This window comes from Pleurodeles waltl, chromosome 1_1 (genome assembly GCF_031143425.1).
Source record: "Pleurodeles waltl isolate 20211129_DDA chromosome 1_1, aPleWal1.hap1.20221129, whole genome shotgun sequence".
NCBI classification, from domain to species: Eukaryota; Metazoa; Chordata; class Amphibia; order Caudata; family Salamandridae; genus Pleurodeles; species Pleurodeles waltl.
The window spans coordinates 220,744,614-220,766,880 of NC_090436.1; the positions used below are offsets into that span (position 1 = coordinate 220,744,614).

Below are 22,267 nucleotides of genomic sequence, written 5' to 3' on the forward strand. Positions count from 1 at the left end.
AAAAACAAGGAGGAGTCACCCACCAGTCAGGACAGCCCCTAATGTGCCCTGAGCTGAGGTGACCCCTGCCTTAAGAAATCCTCCATCTTCTTTTGGAGGATTCCCCCAATAGGATTAGAGATGTGCCCTCCCCTCCCCACAGGGAGGAGGCACAAAGAGGGTGCAGCCATCCTCCAGGACAGTAGCCATTGGCTACTGCCCCCCAGACCTAAACACACCCCTAAATTGAGTATTTAAGGGCGACCCTGAACCCAGGAAATCAGATTCCTGCAACCTGAAGAAAAAAGGACTGCTGACCTAAAAGCCCTGCAGAGACAACAACTGACTTGGCCCCAGCCCTACCGGCCTGTCTCCAGACTTAGAGAACCTGCAGAGCAACGCATCCAGCGGGACCAGCGACCTCTGAGGACTCAGAGGACAGACCTGCACCTAAAGGACCAAGAAACTCCAGAGGACAGCGGCTCTGTCCAAATCTACAACCAAGAAACCATCTTTAAAGAAGACTTCAGCCTCACTCCGGAAGCGCGAGTCTTCACACACTGCACCCGACGCCCCCAGCCCGTGTCCAGAGAAACCAACACCGCAGAGAGGACCCCCAGGCGACTCCAACGACGTGGACACCCTGAGTGGACCTCCCTGCACCTCCACAGCGACGCCTGCAGAGAGGATCCAGAGGCTCCCCCTGACCGCGACTGCCCGGTAACAAAGGAACCTGATGTCTGAACAAAGCACTGCACCCACAACCGCCAGGACCGAGAGGAACCAACCACCGGTGCAGGAGTGACCAGCAGGTGGCCCTCATCTAAGCCCAGTCGGTGACTGGCCCGAAAAGCCCCCTGTGCCCTGCCTGCATCGCCAGAGTGATCCCCGGGTCTCTCCATTGTTTCCTATCTACAACCCAATGCCTTGATCACACGCTGCACCCAGCTGTCCCTGTGCCGTTGAGGGTATATTTTGTGTGCCTGTTTGGGACCCCCCAGGTGCTCTACAAAACACCCATGGTCTGCTTCCTGAGGACGCAGGTACTTACCTGCTAGACTGGAACCGGAGAAACCCTGTTCTCCATAGGCACCTATGTTATTTGGGCCCTACTTTGACCTCTGCACTTGACCGGCCCTCTGTTGCTGGGTGTTCGGAGTTGACTTGAACCCCCAGTGGTGGGCTGCCTATGACCAGGAGACTGAACTTGTAAGTGCTTTACTTACCTGAAAAACTAACTATTACTTACCTTCCCCAGGAACTGTTGATTTTTGCAGTGTTGAATTTTAAAATAGCTTATTGCCATTTTTGCCAAAACTGGGTACATTACTGTTTTAATTCAAAGTTACATACCTACCTGTGTGAAGTGCCTTGCAATTTATGTACTTACCTAGATTCTCAATCTTGTGGTTCTAAACTAAATTAAGAAAATAACATTTTTCTATATAAAAACCTATTGGCCTGGAGCTAAGTCTTTGAGTGTGTGGTCTCATTTATTGCCTGTGTGTGTACAACAAATGCTTAACACTACCCTGTGATAAGTCTACTGCTCGACCACACTACCACAAAATAAAGCAGTATTATCTAATTTTGCCAATATCAACCTCTAAGGGGAACCCTTGGACTCTGTGCACACTATCTCTCACTTTGAGATAGCATATACAGAGCCAAATTCCTACAGCTGGTATGCAGATTTAAAAATGGTGCCTTGGGGTCCCCTTTGGCTGTTGAGGTAGCAAGGGGTTGGGGACCCGGGGCACACAGCAGATCCCATGATGCAAGACTCAGGGCAGCTAGGTGCAGGACGTTTTGAAGGTCTTGGATTGTGTGCGCAAAGGGGCCCTTTGAAGCTGGAGTTAAGTTTTCTTCTTGGGGTCTTGCAAGACGTCAGGGGCACTCTGGAGGGAGGTTCGGGGTGTCACTGAGGTCCGTCGACTGGGGCTTCCTCCCGGTCCAGTTGCAGCTCTGGGGGCGATGTTTTGGGTGGTATCTGAATCCACTGACCAGTACCTGAGGTTTTTGCACAACTCTGCAAAGGAGGGTGCTGTGCCACCAAACTTGGCATACTTGCAGTTCTCGCCAAGGCTGTCATTGGTGTGTCATTTGGTCCAGGTGCGACTTCCGGTTGTGGAAATATCGTCCGGTCGGTGAAGTGTCCCTCACCGGTTTTCAGATTCCATGCAGGTTCCTTTGGTTTCTTGAGTGGTGCCTCCACTCAGGAGGGAGATCTCGGACTACTTGCGAAGCCTAGAGTTCATCAGGGTCTTTTGAGGTCAGTCCAGTGGTTATCTCCTTCAGAGCAGCGATTGTCGGGACTCTGGTGCAGCAAGCAGGGGTCTTGGAGCCTCTTCTGGTGCAGCAGGTCCTCTGTTCTCGTCCCATCGGGTTCTTTGGTGCCGTCTTCTTTTCTTCCACAGCAATCTGCAATCTTGGTCTAGGGGAGCCCACTAAATACTGAATTTAGTGGGCATTTTTTAGGGGGAACCAGGTAGTGTCCAATGAGATGCACAAACGAGAACTATTCACTGAAACCAGATTTCCACACATTATCATTTGGGTTGCATATAGTAAAACAATACATCTGTGCATATTTAGTGACCTTTTAAATGGAATGTGTGCTGCCTGTAAATGACTGTGTGATACCCCACAATGGGTTATTACATCCACCCCATGTTCACTAAAGCTAGGTGGGTCACAAACGTTTGTCATTCTAAACATTGGGTCGTGGTTCTACAAAGTTTGAGAAGTGCTGCTCAAAGGGATTGCGTATTCTTAAAAATAGAAATGAAACAAAAAACTTTAACAGCCTAGTAATAATTACAAGCTATATTACAAACTCTGTCTAAGATAGCTTTACAAAAATAAGGAGAGTGATTTAAAATATATATATATACTGGGATCCTGTATGTAGATGATATTGTTGTGTTCATGAATATTAATGAAGATGCCAAGATGGAAAATCGTATTACTGAAATGTATATAAAAATAATATATATCTTAGGACTTTTAAAATGTAATTTATCAACCACATTACCTTTGAGGGAAGATGCAATTGGCGCATTGCTTCCAGACTCTGGGCTGAATCTAGAAGAAGTGACTTCATAAAGGAAGATGGAGAATAGTTATTTATGAATCTAAGAGCAGTAACCATGTAACCATCAGAGACAATCAGATAGGGTGATCGTGGGTGTGTCGTAACAGAAAACCTCTGTCTCAACATATCTTTCTCAGACGCTGTTGACCCAAGAGAACTATTTCCATCTGCAGTTTGCAATGCAGCATCAGATGATCTAAAAAATAGAAAATGTGAAACATTATCATTATATTACTATTACAACAAATGGCATGAAGTGTTCTTGAATAAATTCCATTTACACCTTTATAAATGCTTGGAGATGTAAATGGTCATATAAAATACAGGAAAAATGTGCAGGCAGCAATAGTGCATGTGAAACTTCTGCTTTGAACAGACGCTTAGATCAATATACCATTACTGGTACTCATTAACTTTTTACTTATTGTTTGGTCCTTTTACCTGCTGCCAACTACTTTATTTACTCATCTATCATTTACAAGACATCAGACCTCGTCTCCCTGATGCCATTTCAGTTTGTGACTGTCAAGTAAACACACTGCATTCAAAACATCTAGGCAAATATCAACACTTTAATGGTTGACAAAGTTAATAGCTATAGACATATTGATAAAACAAGACGACACGTAGGTCCTATGAACAATACGCATAGCAAATCATAAGTCAAAGGTTACTGTTTCATTGCCTCAATTCAAATAATGTTTGTATAAGAGGCTAGTTTCATGAAAAAAAAGATGTGAGGTTCTACTTGGACCAAAGGAAGCATCTATTAACCACAAGGAGGATATCTGTCTCCTTGGATGCACATTAATTTTTTTTGGGATGGAAATCATGAAAAACAAATTACAGTATAATTGTACATGGCCAAAAGCCATGCACTGTGAGCGCTGAGGACACAGGCTGGTTGCAGGGTCTTACTGATGAGTGGGAGCCAAGAGGCCAGAAGGTCACTATATGTGGTATATGTTCAAACACATCCTACATTACACATTCTCTTCATACATACACGGTTACCAAAATCATTGAAGTCATTTGAGATGACTAAAATATCAGTTATAAGGAATAGTTGTGCAGGATGTGAGGCTTGTGCATGTAATAGGTGCACAATTTTCCCCTCACTGGGAACCAAACACCACATTCTATTGCTTAACCCTCTCAGGGTAGCAAAGCAGAGCAGTCCTATGCTTGTAATCACCATTCACTAGCACATAATATTAACACTCAATGGGGGGTGTGGCTTGGGGTGTAAAGATGGCGGTCGCACTCTAGGAGTGCTTCGGACCCTTCTGTCATCCGCCACCATCTATGCCCCTGTTCAGCACCCTAAATTGATCCTGCTCCCTTCCTGAAACAACGCAGAGATCAGGTGAAGTCGATTCCTGGGGGTCCGAAGGAGGCTGCAAATCAGCAGGCGAGGCGGCACACAAGATGGCAGCAGCGGCTGGTGGTACGGGTGAGCCCCAGCAAAAACAGTGTGAGCTGTGCCTCAGCGCAAGGAGGTGAACATCTGAGCCAGCTCGCTGACAACCTGGTTGGGGGGCCGAGAGGGGCTCCTGTCAGCAAGGATCGCGGCCGTAATTCGGGGAAGAGAGAGCCTCCGAGACTCTAGAGGCCCCAAGCAAGGAGTGTTCTTCGTGCCAAGTCCACAGGTCATCCAGAGATGACCAGCGGAGCAAGGAAAATCCTTCTTGCTTCCTAGTGCAAACAGAGTCCTTGTGACCCTGGAGGATGCACACCCACGGACGTTTTTAGAATTCTTGCAGGAGCTGGAGAAAATGTTGCAGTGAAAACCCTCCCAACCGGATACAGTCTTGTGTCAGTTCCTAAGGCAGACCAGCGGTGGTTCTGGTGGCCAGGTTTGCAGAAGAGTCTTGCAGAGAGTTCCTTGTAGAGTCTTGTTCGACGAATCCAGGGAGCCACGTTCAGGGGAGTCCTTAAGTAACCCTAAAAGGAGGATGGACACTGTCTGTGAAGACCCACCTATCACAGGGGGGGTCAGGGGTGCCACCGACCTGGCCTAACCAGTCAGATGCTCCCAAGGGCCACTGCACACCTTTTTTGCAAGACAGCAGAATCAAGTGGTCACCTGGCACAGCACTGTGCAACTCCATAGGGGAGGAGCTGGACAGGGGGGCACCCCCTGTCCTTTGTGTGATTTAGCGTCAGAGTGGGATCTGGGGGTTCTTGCACTGGTGCAAACCGATTTATGCAAGGAGGGCACCAACTGTGCCCTTCTGCATGGAGAGGCTACCCCACCCCAGCGCAGAGACACCCATTTCAAGGGGACAGGTGGTCACACCTCTTCCCTACAGGTAATCCTTTGTTCTGCCTTCCCCTGCTCGAGTTAGGCTCATCAGCATGTGGGCAGAACAGTGCTAAGGTTGGCAGCAGCACGGGCTGGTATGCAGACCCTGCAAGGCTGTATAAGCAGATCCCAGAGATCCTTTAAGGAACCCACAGAGTACATGGTATCATGCAACTAACACTGGAATCGGTGCAGTTGCATGAGTTCAACATTTTTTATAGCAAACATGCCTAGGTTTGGTAAAGCCATTACGTGGCTGAACTATTCGTGCTGACCAGTGTCCACTACATACCTGAAAATGGCTTCCCCACACTTACAAAACCCAGGGAATGGAGTCTGGGGTTTGTGGGGGCACATCTGCTCATGCAGGGGTGCCTTCACATTCTGTACCATGTGCTCTGCCCTTGGGCTGAAGGGCCTACCACAGGGGTGACTTACAGTGTCCAAGTGCAGTGACCGCAATTTTAAGGCAAGCCTCATATCTAAAGTGAAAGGTGCAAGCACCATTTCATGCAGGCTGCAGACAGTTTGCATGGGCTTCCAAGGGTGGCATAATACATGCTGCATCCCATGGGAGACTGCTGGTGTACTAAAGCCCTGGCTACCCAAGGACCATGGACTAGGGACCTACATAGGTGCGCCAGTATGCCAATTATGGAGGGTCAAAGTTACCATTCAACCAAATTGAGAGGCGAGAGCACTGACACTGGGGTCCTGATTAGCAGGATCCCGTGTACTACAGATTAAACACACTGACACCAGGCAAAAATATAAAACAATATTATACTATTGTTTTATTTTTTCAGCTAGCAGGTGCAGGGAGGGGCGGGGCTGGTCCATGAGAGAGGAGAGGAGGGGGAGTGGAGTCAGTGCACTAAGGGCGCATGTCAGTTTGGCCGGCCGTCTCAGGCTGCCCAAACTGACATGCACATTTAAGTTTCTCCAACCGGGCTATGTTGCACAGCTGGGTTGGAGAAACTACAGCCAAGTTGGAGAAACTGCACAGACTCTCATGCAGTGTCTGAGCGGTAGAACAAGATGCTCAGACCAATCCTGGCTCTGCTCTCATGCTAGGCATAGGCAAAAACAACAGATGGACGGAATGCAGAGCAAATCAAACATTCACCCCAGTCACAGATCTGGGTTTAACCCATCAGTTTCTTTTGCTTGCCATGCCATGCCATTCCAGTTTGGACCCAGCCATGACCATGTTCCCCATGGGAACAGTCCAGCCTGAACTGCCAGGCCAGGTCCTCCCTGGAACAGAAAAAAGTATCCTGGGACCTGTTTCAGGGTATCACCCTTCATCAGTAAGGCTAGCTTAAATCTGATGGCATAGCAAGCACGGGACCCACATCTGGGTATACCCTTCCCACTTGGGGCGACAAAACCAAAAACAACAAATGATGGACGGAATGCAGAGCAAATCAAACATTCAACCCCAGTCACAGATCTGGGTTTAAGGTCCCAGGATGCTTGTTTCCTGCCCAGGGAGGACCTGACCTAGCAGTTCGGGCTGAATTGTTCCCACGGGGAACAGGGTCAAGACTGATTTGCCTATGGCTGGGTCCAAACTGGGGTGATGTGGCAAGCAAAATAAGAATAGATTGAACTCAGATCTGTGACTGGGGGTGAGTGTTTGAAAAGTTTCAACACTCCGTCCATCATTTTATTTTGCTTTTGATGTTGCCTCATGCTAGGCACAGCATGAAAGCAGTGCCAGGATTACACTGGGAGCCTGTGTTGGTGTCCCGGGGAAATGAATTGTGTAACACCTTAGGTGTAGTATTTTTTCTGTGGCCATTGTCGTTGTAATGTATTTATTTTTTGTGGGGAATTGGGTGTATTCCCCTTGAGAAAGGCTGTGTTCAACCAAAACACACTTGAAGTAGTTGGGTACTGCATTTTTCAATAAACACGTATTTGCTCTCGAGTCTGGGAGAGCCTGCCTCGTTCCTTCTTTGACGTTTGCTGAAGCTGGCTGGAAAAATATTCAGACGGGGAGTCACACTGGTCGCACAGCACCCGTACGTTTGGTGGAAGTGACGGCCTTGTGACGTTTGGTGCAATACATATATATAAAAGGTATTAGAGTGATAAGGGTATTTTTAGGGTTTTTACTTACCTTCAAAATACTTACATTTTCGTTCTGAAGGCTTGTGTGCTAAAGGCATAAGCACAATAAACTTTTGTGTGGTAAAGACATGTGTGGTTCAGACATACAACCGACACCAGAGGTGAGTCTCACCCACAAGTCCAAAGCCAGGTGATCCAAAAGCAAAAAATCTGGACAGATTAAATGGGAAGAACCCACTTCTCTACATCAGTGAAGTCATGTGTAAGCTTATGAGCGGCATATGTTGTTACGACTCAGTCGTCCCATTTCCAGGGGGCGCTGTAAGGGGACTGTCAGAAGCCTGGGAATCACCTTGAACACCTATCTAGAGTCCCTTGCTGACTCCTGTTTATTTCTCTTTTCTCCATGGTACACTTGTGTAGGACTACATTTGCTTCTTGGGACTGCAAATCCCATAATGCACAGCTTGGTAGTCAGGAAAACCCGGATTCTGTTTCCCATTGTCTTCTATGGGAGAAGTCCAGTTGCTCCTTTTCACTGGATCCTCTCCTCCAGGACTTGCAAGTGTCCGAAACCACACACACCTGAAACCTCTCCTGTGCAGCCCAGCTTGGAACTGCTTATAAGCAGCCATTTCCTCAAGCTCCCCGTCGTGCATCGGACTTCAATTCCTTTGTGTTACAGACCCCTTGTCGGATGGTGGTCCAGTTTTGTTCCTGTTCTATTCCAGCCTGATCCTGTTTCCTGTTTCTCTGCCATGCTCCTGATTGTTCCAGCCAGAGTCTGCTCCCTACGTCTTAGCCTTATACCTGTTTGTTTCTTCCAGAGCCTGCTCCCTGTTTCTCTGCCCTGCTCCTGCCTTGTTTCAGCCTGAACCTTCTCTCTGTTTCCCAGTCCTGTTTACTGCTCATTTCCTACTCCCTGTATTCCAGTCCTGTCCTTGCCTGTTCCAGCCAGAGCCTGTTCTCAGTTTCCCAGTCCTGTCTCTGTTTGTCCCAGCCAGAAGTTTGCGCCCTGTTTTCAAGTCCTAGTCCCGCCTTTGCTTCAGTCTAAGCCTGTTCCTAGTTCTTGCCTCTGCCTCTTTGTTTGTTCCCTTCTGTCTGTTTCTTCTTGGTTCTTTGTGTCTGGTAAGTGTTCTATCAGTCTTCACCAGTGTATACGTGTCCTCCTGTGTACTGGGGTTGGCTCCTGGTTTCCAGGAGGCAATTCCAGCCCCCATCCTTGTCCAGTGTTATACGTTGTATTTCGTGCCTAACAGTGACAGTGTGCTATTGCTGTTTTCTCAGGAATCGCCACTGTGTTTCCAGCTGGACCCACAAGAGCGTGTCCTGTGTATGTAAGTACTATCCTTGTTTGTGCTCTAGGGTCCAGAGACAGAATCACTTCTGCTGCCTCAATTCTATGTGGCTGGCAGGGTGACTATCTGTAAGAGCAAACTGCACAGAGGCATTGAGATTCCCTGTCACTGTGGGAGGTTCTGCGCCTTACTCTGTGTACAACCCCAGTGTGTTTGTCCACTAGTAATCCGTTTCCTATTTGTTCACGCAAGGGTTGCTCTGCTTTTACTTTCCTGTTCCTGTGTCTGTCCATAGCTGTCCTTTCCGTGTATGCCTTTAGCTGCTCTTCTGCCCCAGTATACTACCTCTTTAGGATATTCGGTGACCTCAAGGGGTGTCCCAACCAGAGTCCTGATCAGACCCGCCCAAAACCGTGACATATGTTGTGGTGACAGTAGTTGCATAGTTTAAAACAACTGGGAAATTTAAGTTGTTTTAGGTTCTGTACTTCACTTCTAACTGTCTTTTTCTTAAGTTTTTAATTAACTAACATTACTTTTATGTAAACAAATGTAAACATAACTTACCTTTAACTATGTTTTTTCACTAAAAACAAAACAAAAAAAACCTTGGGCCTCTGAGGGCCTACCATTCAATGATACAGTGGTACCAGTGATAGCACTGCCACTGGATGGAATACAGATACTATCAACACAAGCAACCTAGTGCAGTGCTAGATTTAGAAATTACCTATGATGAATGTTGAAGGCAATCAGCAGATAAAATCTGAAGCCCTAGCAGATTTCTACTGCAAACACCAGTGAGAATTCTCTGACTTAGGAAATGGTACAATAACTGCAGCTGGTAGCAGTGCAGATACAATATGCATATCCAACAATTATTTGGACTGAAAATAGAAAAACACAAGGTACAGAGGAATCAATAAATGAATGATTAAAAGTATGGTGAATACTTCTGAATACGGACTTCAAGACTTGGGACTAAAATGATGACTATAGAATTCATACTAGTAATCGTTTATTCTGCTATTATTGCGAGGAAACATATACTATTTGGCAAAGTAATAACAATGAGAAGGTGGAAATGGCCTCTCACCGGTATGTTATTAAGGGATGAAGAGGGATGAATTCTGCTGGTCCAAATTCCACAGAACAGCCAGTTGTCACTAGGCTCAACAAATCCCCTAGACGAGTCAACAGGACAAGGGCCCCACGCTTCAAGATGCACGCAAGGAAAAGTGAATCATGAGTCCAGCTCATATCACCCACCCAGTAGGACCTGAATATTGAAGAAAAAACAATGTTATGAGTAAAGACATCCTTTTACCCGTCAGGTCAGATTCCAGCAGACTCCACATACAAAAATATAACTTCTGCAGGTTACTATTTTTCGAAGCAGCAGGCAGGCTGAAGTAAATTCGGTAGAGGTTTTGCAAATTACTATCTTTTGCACAGTATTCCCCTGGATTTTTTCACAACTGACTGTTTTTGTTGGTGATAGAACTCTGTGCACTTTACTCCTGATAACCAGGGGTGACATGCCTGTGTTCCTCCTATATACTTGGTAAAATTGGTATACAACTGACTGTTTTATTTTAATGTATTGATAGGCCCCAACTATATGGTTCCAAGTGTAGCCACTGCCTGTAAATTAAATGCTACAAGAGGACTGCAGTACTCATTTTGACATTCACTGCAGTGGCAATGTAAAGCATGGCTTCAGGACTACCACTGTAGGCTAGCTGTGCAGTTTTAAATTCAGCCTGTCAAAATAACCCCTTTTTGACAGGCCTAAACATAATTTTCAATATTAATAGGTCATCCCTAAGTAGGCCTGATAAGCCCATAACACAGAGCGCATGGCAGATGAAAGTAAAACATGTAAAGATTTAATGTTAAACAACTCATTACAGTGACTAGCACATCTAAGCTATTTTCACTGTAGAAGGATTGGTTGTTCCATAAAAAAGCATTGGGATACTATGTTAAGTTTAATAAACCTTATCTAGAAAACATCTGCAAATTCAATTTGTGGACTTTTTGAAATATGTATTACAAGCCAAGCTCAAGTTTGACTTGTAATAAATATATCGGAAAAAGGCATTTTGGAAAGTCACCTTTGCACTGCCTGAAATCCATGGAAGGTAAATCTGCCTTTTGCTCTTTAAGTTCTGCCAGACAATAATTAGAATGTCTGTAGGCATAAATGATGTGTGTACCTGCTCCCAGGACACAGACAAAAGACCTTAGGAGTGGGGAGGTGTTACTGGACCCTTGACAGGATGGCCTGTAGACTGGGCCCAAGAACGTGATTAACTTCAAAGTGGCCTACTCTATCACAATCAGATGTAGCTAACACCCAGGACTTTACCATTCTTTTGTTTCCCCAATCCCACCTAAATATGTTCCAATCACACTTCTACCGGGCTTCTGTCAGAGTCTGTTGGAGGTACAGGGACTGCTTCAAACTGGATTTTAGTGGTAGACGTGGGAGGACACTAATTATTATACTACACTCCCCACCCCACCCCCAGATCTCAGAACCTTTGGTTAGTGCCTTCAAAGTCTAGGGCCATCTTGAAATACCAGAAGTGGGTAGAGTTAGCCGCAGGAGCATTTACCACATTGGTTAGGGCATCCCAGATTCATTAGGGTTGCAGGTGCTGCTTAAAACTGGATTTTAGTGTTAGCTGTGGGACGACACTCAGGTTACCATAGTACACTCCCCACACACACAAAACCAAACCTCAAAACCCAAGTTTATTGATGCTGAAATCTATGGTGATCATAAAAATGTTTCAGGTGGGTAGGGTTAGCCCCAGGAACTTTTACCCCTTTGGTTAGGGTAAATCAGGGGTCATTCCCGCCAACTAGCTTCTACAGGCATATATGTGGCATCTCTAAAGCACACACTTCAGAACACTCCTGGATTTGAGGAAGATCAGAAGGGGACTGAACCGGAGGTCTGGACCTGCTTCTTCTCCAGTACCCAGGAAAAAAAAGCTTCAGAGGTCACAAGGCTGTCCTGTTTTAGCTAAAGGGACACAATAAGCTACAAGATGCCTTTTCCTGCAACTGACCAGTGTCAAACAGACCTGGACTGAACCTCATTGTTTGGCCTCTGCTTGACACCCTGTGAGTCTCCAAATACTTTCCCTGAGGGGCTTGGCATTTTAGAAAAGTACTTCTGTAGTGGGTTGAGACATAAAAATCTTTTGACTGGGACAAACCTGGTTGGTGTAGCAGACCCATGCTCTATCGTGGCCAGCATCAAACTGTGACCACTGACAATCACCGGCACTTTGTGCCTTTTAGCACTATTTATACTTAGGAGTCTAAAAAAAATCATCTCTCATGTTCCCCTTATTAGATTGCTATCAATTTGGTGTAATTTAGTTTATTTTGAAGTTATATTCATGCTTTAATGCAAACAACCAAGCCATATGAGATAATAATACAAAATGTATTGTGGACCAATGCAGCATATAGACAAATACCAGCTATGTTCAAGTTACCCATGACCGGCATCTCCGGCCCTTCAATCCCTTTCCTAGTCCCATCATTAAAGCATTAAAGCATTGAGCATTGTAGAGCAGATTGATAGATCATCAGCAAGCTTATCTCTATGGATCATTCTCATCCCGAGTTCCTCTGCAACTGCCCATTCCTCAAAGTAATTTTGTGGATTAAATTTGACTCTTTCGTTCTAATTCATTTTGGGATTTTTATCGTTTTGTATTTTTGCCTTATTATTGTTTTAGTTCACTGCCGCTACGTTTAGCCTGCTCGGTCTCACAGCTACCATGTGGTTGAGCTCAGGTTAATTTAGTGACATTAGTGATTCACCCAAACAAGGACTGGGGTTATTACTTGGGGTAGGCACCTATCCCCTTCAACTAGTAGCCCATTTTCGTTTACATTGCAACCAGGAATGGTTTTGCCATTGCCCATCTGAAAACAGGTCTGAAAGTATAGACATGCTGACATTAATCACTGATTATTTTATTTCCCTGCATACATTTGAATATATGCTGTTATATTTATCTATCAGTTTTAAAGACACTTGCTGAAGCTCAGAATCTTCATGTGTCCAGCTACCTATGAATATTAGATTTGCAGAGAACAGTATGGCCAAGATGCATATTACTGTAGGACTCTGTTTCATGTCATATCATTTAATATCATAAATCAGAATCAGGCTCTAAAATGCTCAGTCAAAACACAAAGGATGTGTGTCACAAAAACAGCAGAACCCATTTACTACACTTTCACTTGAAACAGTTACAAGATGAGTGCCAGGCACACTGAAAATGGAAATTAAAATTACCCATTTTTGTAGGTATATGCCAAAAAGCCTAGCTCTGGTCCATACAATACCATTCCAAAAACACATTTGTGCATAGTTATCTCACGTACACTGTAGGAAGTTGGCTCTGTATATACTATTTCAAAGAAATAGTGTGCACCGAGTCCAAGGGTTCCCCTTAGAGGTAAGATAGTGGCAAAAGTAGATAATTCTAATGATCTTTTTTGTGGTAGAGTGGACGAGCAGTAGGCTTATCAGAGGGTAGTGTTAAGCATTTGTTGTACACACACAGGCAATAAATGAGGAACACACACTCAGACTTACTCCAGGCCAATAGGTTTTTATATTGAAACATATCTTTTCTTAGTTTATTTTAAAAACCACAGGTTCAAGATTTACAGTTAATACTTTAAATGGAAGGTACTTCACTTAGCTACTTTAGGAACTTTGAATGAAAACAATATCATGTACAGTCTTTGTAAAAATGGCAATAAGCTATTTTCAAAGTGGACACAATGCAAAAATCAACAGTTCCTGAGGGAAGCAAGTAAAGGTTAGATTAGGAGGTAAGTAAAACACTTACAAGTCTCAGTTCTGGGGCATAGGCGACCCACCGTTGGGGGTTCAAGGCAACCCCAAAGTTACCACACCAGCTGCTCAGGGCCGGTCAGGTGCAGAGGTCAAAGAGGTACCCAAAACACATAGGCGACTATGGAGAACAGGGGTGCTCTGGTTCCAGTCAGCCAGCAGGTAAGTACCTGCGTCCTCGGGGGCAGACCAGGGGGGTTTTGTAGAGCACGGGGGGGGGAGAACGACACAAGTAGGCACACAAAACACACCCTCAGCGGCACAGGGCAGGCCGGGTGCAGTGTGCAAAGCAGGCATCGGGTTTTGTATAGGTTTCAATGGAGGGACCCGGGGGTCACTCTAGCGGTGCAGGCAGGCACGGGGAGGGGATTCTCGGGACAGCCACCACCTGGGCAAGGCAGTGAGTCGCCTGGGGGTCACTCCTGCATCGAAGTTCGGTTCCTTCAGGTCCTTGGGGCTGCGGTTGCAGTGTTGGTTGCAGGCATCGGGTCCCTTGTTGCAGGCAGTCGCGGTCAGGGGGAGCCTCTGGATTCTCTCTGCAGGCGTCGCTGTGGGGGCTCAAAGGGGTTGTCTCCTGTTACTCACGGGCTCGCAGTCGCAGGGGAGGCCTCCCTGATGTGTTGGTTTTCTGCAGGTCGAGCCGGGGGCGTTGGGTGCAGAGTGGAAAGTCTCATGCTTCCGGCGGGAAACAAAGTCCTTGGAACGTGCTTCTTTGTTGCAAGGAAGTAGCTGGTTTTGAACAGGGCCGCTGTTCATGGGAGTTTCTTGGTCCTGAAGTCCAGGGCAGTCCTCTGAGGCTACAGAGGTCGCTGGTCCCTGTCGGATTCGTCGCTGGAGCAGGTTTACGAAGTTGGAGACAGCCCGGTAGGGCTGGGGCCAAAGCAGTTGTTGTCTTCCTCTTTCTATGCAGGCTTGTAGGTCAGCAGTCCTCCTTCTTTCTTCAGGTTGCAGGAATCTGATTCCTGGCATCTGGGGATCCCCTAAATACTGAATTTAGGGGTGTGTTTAGGTCTGGGAGGGCAGTAGCCAATGGCTCCTGTCCTTGAGGGTGGCTACACCCTCTTTGTGCCTCCTCCCTCTGGGGAGGGGGGCACATCCCTAATCCTATTGGGGTGGAATCATCCAAACTCAAGATGGAGGATTTCTCAAGGCAGGAGTCACCTCAGCTCAGGACACCTTAGGGGCTGTCCTGACTGGTGGGTGACTCCTGCCTTGTTTTTCTCATTATCTCCTCCAGCCTTGCCGCCAAAAGTGGGGGCAGTGGCCGGAGGGCCAGGCATCTCCACTAGCTGGGATGCCCTGGGGCGCTGTAACAAAAGGGGTGGGTCTTTGAGGCTTACCGCCAGGTGTTACAGTTCCTGCAGGGGGAGGGGAGAAGCACCTCCACCCAGTACAGGCTTTGCTCCTGGCCACAGAGTGACAAAGGCACTCTCCCCATGTGGGCAGCAACATGTCTGGTGTGTGGCAGGCTGGCAGAAACTGGTCAGGCTACACTAGAAGTCGAGTAGGTATTCAGGGGGCATCTCTAGGATGCCCTCTGGGTGTATGTTACAATAAATTGCACACTGGCATCAGTGTGCATTTATTGTGCTGAGAAGTTTGATACCAAACTTCACAGTTTTCAGTGTAGCCATTATGGAACTGTGGAGTTCATGTTTGACAAACCCCCAGACCATATACTCTTATGGCTACACAGCACTTACAATGTCTAAGGTTTTGCTTAGACACTGTAGGGGCATAGTGCTCACGCACATATGCCCTCACCTGTGGTATAGTGCACCCTGCCACAGGCAGTGTGAGGTTGGCATGGCACTCTGAAGGGGAGTCATTTTCTCCCCACCAGCACACACAAGCTGTGAGGCAGTGTTGCATGTGCTGGGTGAGGGGGGTGGCATAAGACATGCTGCATCCCTTATGGACCTTCCCTGGCATCAGGGCCCTTGGTACCAGTGGTACCAGGGGTACCAGTTACAAGGGACTTACCTGAGTGCCAGGGTTGTGCCAATTGTGGAGACAAAGGTACAGTTTAGGGAAAGAACACTGGTGCTGGGGCCTGGTTAGCAGGGTCCCAGCACACTTTCAAATCATAACTTAGCATCAGCAAAGGCAAAAAGTTAGAGGGTAACCATGCCAAGGAGGCATTTCCTTACATACACACATTCAAAAATTTGATTCTGAAATACTTTAAATTTAAGTTAAAAATTCCACTTTGTTAATAAAAAATTAAAAAAATAAAAAAGCAAGAAAAGTCATTGGAAAGACAACAGTGAGTGAGGCTTGCATAAGTCACCTGGGGAAGTGTCTTGGAGGTCGGAAACACCTGGTCTGCTCCCATAGGCCTGCTGCCACCATACCCTAATGCCAAGTGCAACTCAAGTGCATCTCACAAGCAAGACATTCTGTAAAACTAGCCAATTATCATTTTAGGGATTTGTGTTACTTTCAGGAACAACATTTTAAAAATAATTCAAAACAGTCACTTTTCTCGCTCATTGATGCTTTGTTAGATATTCTGGGGATCAAAACGTCTAAACATAAAAAATGAAATAAAAACGTTGACTGCATGGCCAAGGTGGGAACTGCATTCGTTTCCATCCTCCACCTCCAATATCTTTCAGTTCTACACAAATACATTTTGAGGCAGTGGAGGAAGTATTAATGCAGAAAATCGCCCTTTGAATGAAACAAAAGTAAAGAAGTTCTAGGTTGAAGTTTCGCTTTGACTGTTTTAGCAGTTGAAGTACTGAAACATAATGTATATTAAGTCAAGTGTTATTAGAGGTTTGACCAATTGTGAATCGGTTTCACTGCCATAATAACAGGTTCTTGTTTATTCTCAGAAAGCGGGTTCACCGGAGGAGGACCAGCAGGCATTCCACGAAGCCTCAACATTTCCGTTCTTTGAGAACCGGGTCTGGCGGATCAGGCTGAGCAGTTCCTATTGGAGCAGAGCTAACACAAATTTGCATATGGCTGGTTCCTGTCAAAGATGGCACTGTAAGGAAAAAAAACAAAGGACTGGATTGCAGCCTGGAGTCATTTTCAGCGGCTGCACTTAATTCAAGTAATCCACCCATCACTTTTTTTGTTTTTCTCAGTATAACACCTAAATGCAAATGGTATGCTGAGAAATGGGTCCCATGCCCACTGTACAACAGGAATCAAGCTGCACCCTACTCAAGAGGCCCAAATAGGATGAATCGGACTAGGGTTCCTTTAGTTCCCAGCAGTTCAAAGGGCAACTGTGTTTTTCAGTCTTGGCTAGACGGATGCCGTTGGAGAAAAAATGATTTGCATGTCTGGTTCAAGTCTGAGGTAGCATGGTGAGTAAAAAAAACACAAAAAAATAAAAAAAATAAAAAGAGTTAAATAAAGTGAATTGTTTTCCCTTGATGAAACAAACTATCAGACACCAGCACAGCTATCACAAGGCACTACAGATTTGTAGCCCCCTTACCCCCCTCAAAAAAGGTGGTGATATCCTAAAGCTTGTGCAGTGGATCAGGACACAAATGCAAGCACCTTGTCAAGTTGTCAAAAAGTCGATAGGAGACTTGGTCATTCCTTGCAGAAGGTGGAATCCCGATTGGAGCAGGCAGAAACAGTCAGGATGAGCTCTCTGAAAGGGTAAATTTACTGCAAGAGCAGTCGGCAGTCATGCAGGATGGGATAGATAACGGCAAGAACCACAGATGAATGAATAACCTTCATATTTGGAACATAAAACCTGAAGCAAGCGAAGTAGATTTATAATCAACTTAATTCAATGATATTGTTAGATTGGGATAAATATCCCATGTACACATGCAAAATTGCTTTAAATACACTTTAAAACCTCTAAAAAAGATAAAAACAAATATATAAAAGAATGACTTAATCTATAGCGTTCATTTGAAAATGCAATGGTGCTTAACAGTTACAATTCATACTTAATTCAGGGAAAATATTTTGCTCTTAAATACGAAATTCACTGTAAAAATCTTGAGATAAACTACTCAGGTGATAGTGTCAAACTTGCATACTTTCCTTGGAAGACTCAGCACCAGGATACCCTTCCAGGTGAGAGTCTGAATTTTATATTGAAAAGTCATGCAAAGGATGGATTAATAAAGTCCAATTGTTAAAAAACAGTGAGTAAGTCCTCATTTGGTATATAAGATAATCACTTCTTTGGACAAGCTCCAATTAGCTAGATTTTACAATTCTAACATCATTGGAGGACGTTAGTACTGGGTGCAGGCTAAAATCCACTAAGCCCTATATGCAACCAGGTTCTAAAATGTTTCATCCACGAAATCTTAAGGTATCTGTTTACCATCCAGAAGAACACTTCAATATGGATCCAGCTCGCCCGTTAACCAAATGCATAGCCAAAGTAAACGCAAAGAAACAGGGGTTTAAGATCTGCAATATGAGCCATGCATTTTAAGCCAAAATCGAGCAGTAACTAGAGAACAAGACTGCTTTGTGGAAATTTCAAAAGTGATTTAATACATTAATTTTAAATCAAAACCAATGAATCTCTATTGCAATAGCCCCAGAGTTTACAGCCACACAACTCAGCACTTGCAGCTTGTGACCAGAACTTTTTCTAGGGGCGTGGCCAAGATGGCGGCGTGAGCGGACGGGTTGGTCCGAGCTCCACCGCCTGGGCCCTGAAATTGCTTCGCTACTGCGGGGCTTGTCGGCCCGTGGTGCCCCGCCGTTACGCCTGGTGCCGGGGGCATCGTGGGCTCTGAGTGAGCCAGAGGCGTTTGAGGTCGGGGCAGCGGGGAGCGCGGAGCAGCGAGTCCCGGATCGGCGCCTGCAGCTGGACGGCGCGGAGGGTCGCGGTTTATACCGCGTGGCGGGCCCCGGGCCCGGCGGACTGCTGGCTGGGCATGGAGGTGCGGCGGTGCCCTTCGCGGCAGGGTGGGGCCCGTGTTGAGGGCCCGGTGAAGACCTGGGTGCCGGGGCCCTGATGACGACTGTGCCGCCCGTGCTTGGCCATCCCGGGTGGAGTCCCAGAGAGGACGTCAAGTGGATTGGAGTGCCCTGAGGTCGTCTGGCGTTGGTGCGGAGGTTCCTGAGTGGCGCGGTGGTGCGAGCGGCCCGCGGTGGCCTTACTCAAAGCAGAGGAGAGGGGTGCTGGGAGGAGGCCCGCGGACTACCCTACAGCGGGCGGCTGGTGGCTGCCGGCGGGGAGGGGGACGTTTGAGGCTCGGAGGACGCAGCCTGTGGCCTACGGTGGCATTGTGAAGAGGCCCAATTGAGCTACTTAAACACCTGCAGTCAGTTCAGTGGGCAGAGGAGATGGCGGCCTCCAAGCCCCACCGGGACCGGACGGTAAGAGATATGCTGACCGGGGGCACCAGGTGCCGGGAGGGGGCCCTGAGGAGCCGCCGATCACGAGGTCTCCTGAGGCAAGGAAGGAGATGACAGAGGACGAGGCAGCTCCAGTCACTAAGGGCTTTCTTACCTCCTTGCTCGAATCGCTTCGGGCGACCTACAGGAACTCCGCAAAGACATATCTCATGAGGTGAAGGAGTTGAGAGTTGAGCTTACATCCTTGGGTGAGCGGATAGCGCAGGTCGAGGATGGTGAAGCTGCCCGCGGCGCGGAGGTGGCGGACCTGCAACAGGAGGTCGTACGCTTGCGGGAGCAGCAGGATCTCCTTCAGATGACGGTGGAGGACCTAGAGAATCGGTCGCGCAGACATAATATCCGCATTAGAGGAGTGCCGCTTGGGGCTGAGAAGGATGACATTGGAGCCTTTGTGGTGGCGTTGTTCCGATCGGTCCTTGAACTTGAGGAGTCCTGAGAGATCACCCTGGATAGAGTCCATCGTGTGGGCCGCCCTGGCGGAGTTGGGGACCGCCCGCCGGATATACTGGCATGTGTCCACAATTTTGGGCTGAAAGAAAGCATATTGCAAAAGGCACGCAATCTTCCGCAGGTCCATTTTAGAGGACATCAGCTCCAGCTATACCAGGACCTTTCGGTTCGGACTCTGCAAAGGCGGCGTGAGTTTAAACCCATCACAGAGCATTTGCGTGCGCATGCTGTGTCCTACTCGTGGGGCCACCCGTTCCGCCTTGTTTTTTGCTGGGAGGATCAGCTTCGCCAGGTGACGTCAATATCGGAGGCAAACCGGATCCTGGGCTTGGAGGAGGATACCCAGGGTCCGGGCTCGAAGCTGGGCCCGCTCGGTGGGGATCGTCCACGCTGGCAGAGGAAGGAGAGACGAAGGAAACAGCAGTGCCCAACTACGTTGGAACAGATCTCGGAGCGCCAGTCGGCAGTGAGCAGCGTGGCAGCTGGGACAAGTGCCTAAATGAGGAGCGGTGAAGGGCCGCTGGACAGCTGGGGGTTGCTTGTCGCGGGATTGTGGCTGACTGAGAGGGGCCTGGGTGGCGGAGTCGACGGACATGGTGGCCGAACTTGTATGGTTCTATTGCCCTGTTGAGACTTTTTACCTCTTAGGGATGTGTGTGAGAGGACTTTTCTGGTATGAGCACCCATTGTGCGTTATGGTTATATGTTGGAATGCTTCCCTGTTAGTCTGGGCGCTGGTGGTCCTGGCGGCTTGGCTATGTGAGTTTGAGCGACTGAGAAGCTGCTTTGGATCTTGGTCCCTCCGTAGAACCCCTCCCCACCTGTGCAATTGTCTCTCTGTGCTGTATGACAGTTAAGTGTCTTAGTTTGAATGTCCGTGGGCTTAATAATCCGACCAAGCGGTTAGCGATTCTGTCGGGCCCAGAGAAATCTGGGTGTCATATATGTTTATTATAGGAGACACATTTATTGCATAAAGACACATTCCGCATGCGCTCAAGATGGTTTCCTAGACAGTTCTGGTCCTCAGCAACTACAAAGCATGCAGGGGTGGAGATATTGCTTTCAAGGACTTTTTCTGGGGAAATAGTGGGGAAGATACACAAAGTACAAGGCAGGTTTCTGACCATTAGAATAAGACTTGGGGCCTTCTCCTTCACTATTGCTTCCCTTTATGCTCCGAATGCCCAGGAGGAGGCCTTCCTGAAACAGGCGGTCTCCCCAATACTTAGCTCACCAGATAGTGCCATTTTGGTAGGAGAAGATTTTAACTTGGTGATGGATAATGAGCTTGACCGCTCAGGCCAACGCTTCGGGCAGGCAGGGACTTTATCGGAGGCGGGGCGTCAGTGGCTGGCTGAATGTGGGTTGGAGGATGCGTGGAGAAAGTTGCATCTCACTCTCTGGGATTACTCCTTTTACTCGGCGGCAACCAAGACCTATGCTCGGCTCGATCTTTTTCTGGCCTCGCAGGAATTTGCATCCCGGGTCAGGGAGGCCACGATTGAACATAGAGCCTTGACTGATCATGCCCCAATTACCATAGAGGTTACTGTGGGGGTGGGCCGGGTGGGTACTCCGAGCTGGCGCTTTAGGGATTCTTTGCTCCAGAGTGAGACAATGGTGGAGTCGCTCCGGCGCACGATTACGGACTATCTTAGCTTTAATGATGATGGTGGTACTTCTTTGGAGATAGTATGGGAGGCTCTGAAGGCAGTAGTGCGGGGCGATGTGATGGCACTGTCCGCGAAAGATAATAAGGCAAGTAGGGAGATACGAGAGGAACTGGAGCAGAGGGTGGCTGTACTGGAGCATTCCCACAAACCTACTGGCGCGCCTAGAATCTGGCGGGAATTAGAGAAGGTGAGGCAACAGCTGAAGAGGCTGGATTGGGATAGAGCGGAGTATGCGATAGTGCGACTTAAGCATAAATTCTACATTGAGAGCAATAGGTGCGGAAAGATATTGGCGCACCGATTGAGAGCGCAGCGTGGACGATAAAATTGATCCATTCCCCTTCTGGCATAGAGGCGCGTGCGAGTGATCAGATTGCAGAGGCCTTTGCGGAGTTTTATCTGGGATTATACGCGGCCGATGAGCGGGATGACGCGGCCTTGGATTCATTTTTAGAGGGCAATCACGCCCCTCGTGAGAAGGAGGCGTCCCTGCTGGACCAGCCGATAAGGTTGGAAGAGGTTATATCGCCAATTTCCCGACTAAAGGTTAGGAAATCCCCTGGCCCTGATGGGTTTACGGCTCTATTCTATAAGACTTTCTGTGTGGAACCCGCCCCGCTTTTGGTGCAACTTTTTAATTCTTTTTGGGCGTTGGGAGCCCTGGCGCATAGTATGTTGGATGCTACCATTGCAGTTATAGATAAACCGGGCAAGGATCCAGAGGAGTGTGCCTCATATAGGCCGATCGCGCTCCTGAATATCGATGCCAAGTTATTCACTGGCATTCTTGCTTACCGCCTTAATCTTTTTATTAAGCCGGATCAATCAGGTTTTATACCAAACCAACAATGTAGCGATAATACGAAGCAGCTCCTGCACCTGTTAGATAAAATGGACCGCTCCCGTAGGGAGGCGCTCTTTCTCTCTATTGATGCTGAAAAAGCATTTGATAGGGTTCATTGGCCCTATCTCTTTAAGGTACTGGAGCGATTTGGACTGGGTCCCGGTTTTAGGTCTTGGATCCGATGCGTCTATCGGTCTCCCAGGGCGGCGGTTCGAGTTAATGGTGTGCTCTCCCTGCCGTTCCCGGTTAGGCGTGGGACTATACAGGGATGCCCGCTTTCTCCCCTC

General features: G+C 47.4%; 1 protein-coding gene across 6 annotated transcripts in view; it reads right to left on the minus strand.

Annotated features, from left to right (window-relative positions):
* The window catches only part of CPLANE1 (ciliogenesis and planar polarity effector complex subunit 1), a 1,992,329-nt gene that overhangs the window by 1,722,317 nt on the left and 247,745 nt on the right, over window positions 1-22,267 (minus strand). For all 6 annotated transcript variants that reach the window (XM_069221234.1, XM_069221235.1, XM_069221236.1 and 3 more), the window contains 2 exons: window positions 9,849-10,031; window positions 3,014-3,269 (listed from right to left, as the gene is read on the minus strand). In XM_069221234.1, the coding sequence (XP_069077335.1) occupies window positions 3,014-3,269; window positions 9,849-10,031 (439 nt within the window). The remainder of the gene's footprint in view (window positions 1-3,013; window positions 3,270-9,848; window positions 10,032-22,267) is intronic.